General features: G+C 35.3%; 1 protein-coding gene across 1 annotated transcript in view; it reads left to right on the forward strand.

Annotated features, from left to right (window-relative positions):
• LOC113811828 (cilia- and flagella-associated protein 43-like) overlaps positions 1–1,530 on the forward strand; it is a 25,753-nt gene extending 24,223 nt beyond the window's left edge. Inside the window, exon 17 of the mRNA XM_070126125.1 lies at positions 380–1,530. Coding sequence (XP_069982226.1) covers positions 380–524 — 145 coding nt within the window. The 3' untranslated portion in view covers positions 525–1,530. The remainder of the gene's footprint in view (positions 1–379) is intronic.
• The last annotated feature ends 970 nt before the right edge of the window (positions 1,531–2,500 follow it).

Here is a 2,500-nt window from a genome sequence, read left to right on the forward strand (position 1 = left end):
TGTGTGTGGTAATGATTGACAGTAAAATAAATAATGATAATGATAGATATCTGTATTCATTGAATTCTGTCACCCTGCGTCCATCACTTTTATCACTAAATCATTCATATTCTCTCAGGATTACCTCAATTATTACTTGTAATTATTTTCACGTTTCCACTACTGAGACTAACGTATTTACGTTATAGTATTTCCACGGGCTTACTATGATAACTCAAAAGTAGCGGTATTTTACCTCCTACATTCGCTAGTAAACAAATATGTTCAGACTTTTCCATGAATGATCCCTAATATACATCACTAATTAGTATTAAGTCCTATATTTTTCTCTTTATCGCTTTATTGCTATTTCTGTATTATTATTATTTTTATTTCTCAGGTTACGCCGCGTCATGATCTGCAGTGACCTGACCTCCCAGACTCGGAGGCGCCAGGCGACCATCCTTGACCTGGAACACGAGCTGGACACCCTCAGACTCAGGACCTTCCCCATGCTCTCGCGCCCACCACCGCCCACGCTCTAGAACCCCACGCTTCCTGAGACCACGCCCTGGGTTTGAACTTGGGCGTCGAGAGGTTTGAAAAACGACCGCCGTCCGTTTGGGGAAAACCGTTATTCTTTTGTTTTATGTTTGTATTTTGTGCTAATGATATTTAAATATTATTTTCAGTTTTTTTTCAGATCATATAATATTTATGCTATGGCTATGATGACTTTTTTCTTCTTTTTTAGCTTTTAAAGTTTAATATTCACTTATTTATTTTATAGGCTCTCCGACATCTCATTCCCACGCTGCAAAACCTTTTTCTTTTCTCGTTTCACTCTGTATTTGCGAAAAGAAACAAAACTACAAGAGCATCAGGAGTGTGAAACTAATCCGTCTTAAAATAAAAAGCTTGTGCATTTTTTGTGATTCTCTTGATGTGGCAAGAGGTTTCTGTACCCCTTTAAGCCTCTGTTGTTTGTATTTTGTTGTTTTTGTCTTTGTGTAAGATATGTCGACTTTTTTGTTTGTTTGTTTTACTCCGTATAAATTTTCCTTTCTGCTTTATCTAAAATACATGAGATCTATAACGCATTTTAGTAATGATGTGGAATACTAGTTTTGTCATTTCGAAAATTGCATTCGTTCTGGGTAACTATTTGAAAACCGGATATCATTTTGACTAGCTATACTCTATTAAACTATTAATTGTTTATAGTCTGCCTTTAATGCTATCTAGACGTATAATGAAATGTATTTTATATTCTGTATATTATATTGTTTGTCAGTAGTTGAAACGGGACAGATCTAGATGTATATACATAATACGCAAGCGCGCGCGCACACACACACACACACACACACACACACACACACACACACACACACACACACACACACACACACACACACACACACACACACACACACACACACACACACACGATCTAATACTAAACAGAGACAGAAATTTACAAATACCTATTAACAGGTGACAATGATAATTTTGATGTAATACATTTGCAATAGCCACACTTTCTGAGCTTCCCTTGTTAATCATTCATGTGATTATCCTTTTTCAGTTGGTACAGCTACACAGAAATCTATCTTAAGGGTGTCGAAACATTCAGTATCGAACAGAATCTTCTGTTCCGGAAGGGTTGGTATTTCGGGTTTCGAATCTGTCTCGTTCGAATTCATGCCTCGAATGGTCGTTCCGGAATTCATATGGGTTCGCTGCGAGGTTATTTTTATTCCCGTATGGAATGGAAAATGCTTTGCAATAGTCAGATAAGCCATGCATACCCACAATTAGTGGAAACATATGGGATACGAACAGTTTAATAGCGTTAATAACTCTATCAAAAAATATTCTATGCTTGTCTCGGAATCTTTTGCCTGATTTTCTAAGGATATTTTTTTTCGTAGCTATACATTGCGTGTATATTCATGTATATTCATATATATGTATATACAGTGTATTCGCAAATACTCCGTAGCCAACATTTAATTTGTACTGAAAATACACACAGAAGATATATGTACATTAAATCGAAATTTTGTAATGATCAGAGAGGTAATCAGTTCCCGTTATACTTTGGGTATCTTAAAACTCCCTCGTCTTTGTTTTCTTTCTCGGATAGATTTTTCGTTTTATAAAAATCACTATAGGTTGCCTTTCCTAAACGCTTAGAACTGAACAATTTCTGTTCTTCTCAAATTTGTGGCATCTATAAAGCTGAAAAAATCTCAGCATGTATAGGGATCTAAAATTGGAAATTAGTAATAATAATAACTTATTCATTACTTTTCTAATCATTTACTTTATTTTCCCTCTTTCTACGTTCATACGCAGCCCTCTGTCTTCGTGTACGTAATATTTTCAGTAGAATATAACATTAATGAAAAGGAATCTAGTATAGGACTGGAATGGCTTTGATTACCGGAAATAATAAATTATTGGCCCTGGTGTTCCTTCCCAGGTTGATTTCTTGATTATTTATTTATTATTATTA

Source organism: Penaeus vannamei, chromosome 10 (genome assembly GCF_042767895.1).
Source record: "Penaeus vannamei isolate JL-2024 chromosome 10, ASM4276789v1, whole genome shotgun sequence".
In the NCBI taxonomy this organism is placed as follows: domain Eukaryota; kingdom Metazoa; phylum Arthropoda; class Malacostraca; order Decapoda; family Penaeidae; genus Penaeus; species Penaeus vannamei.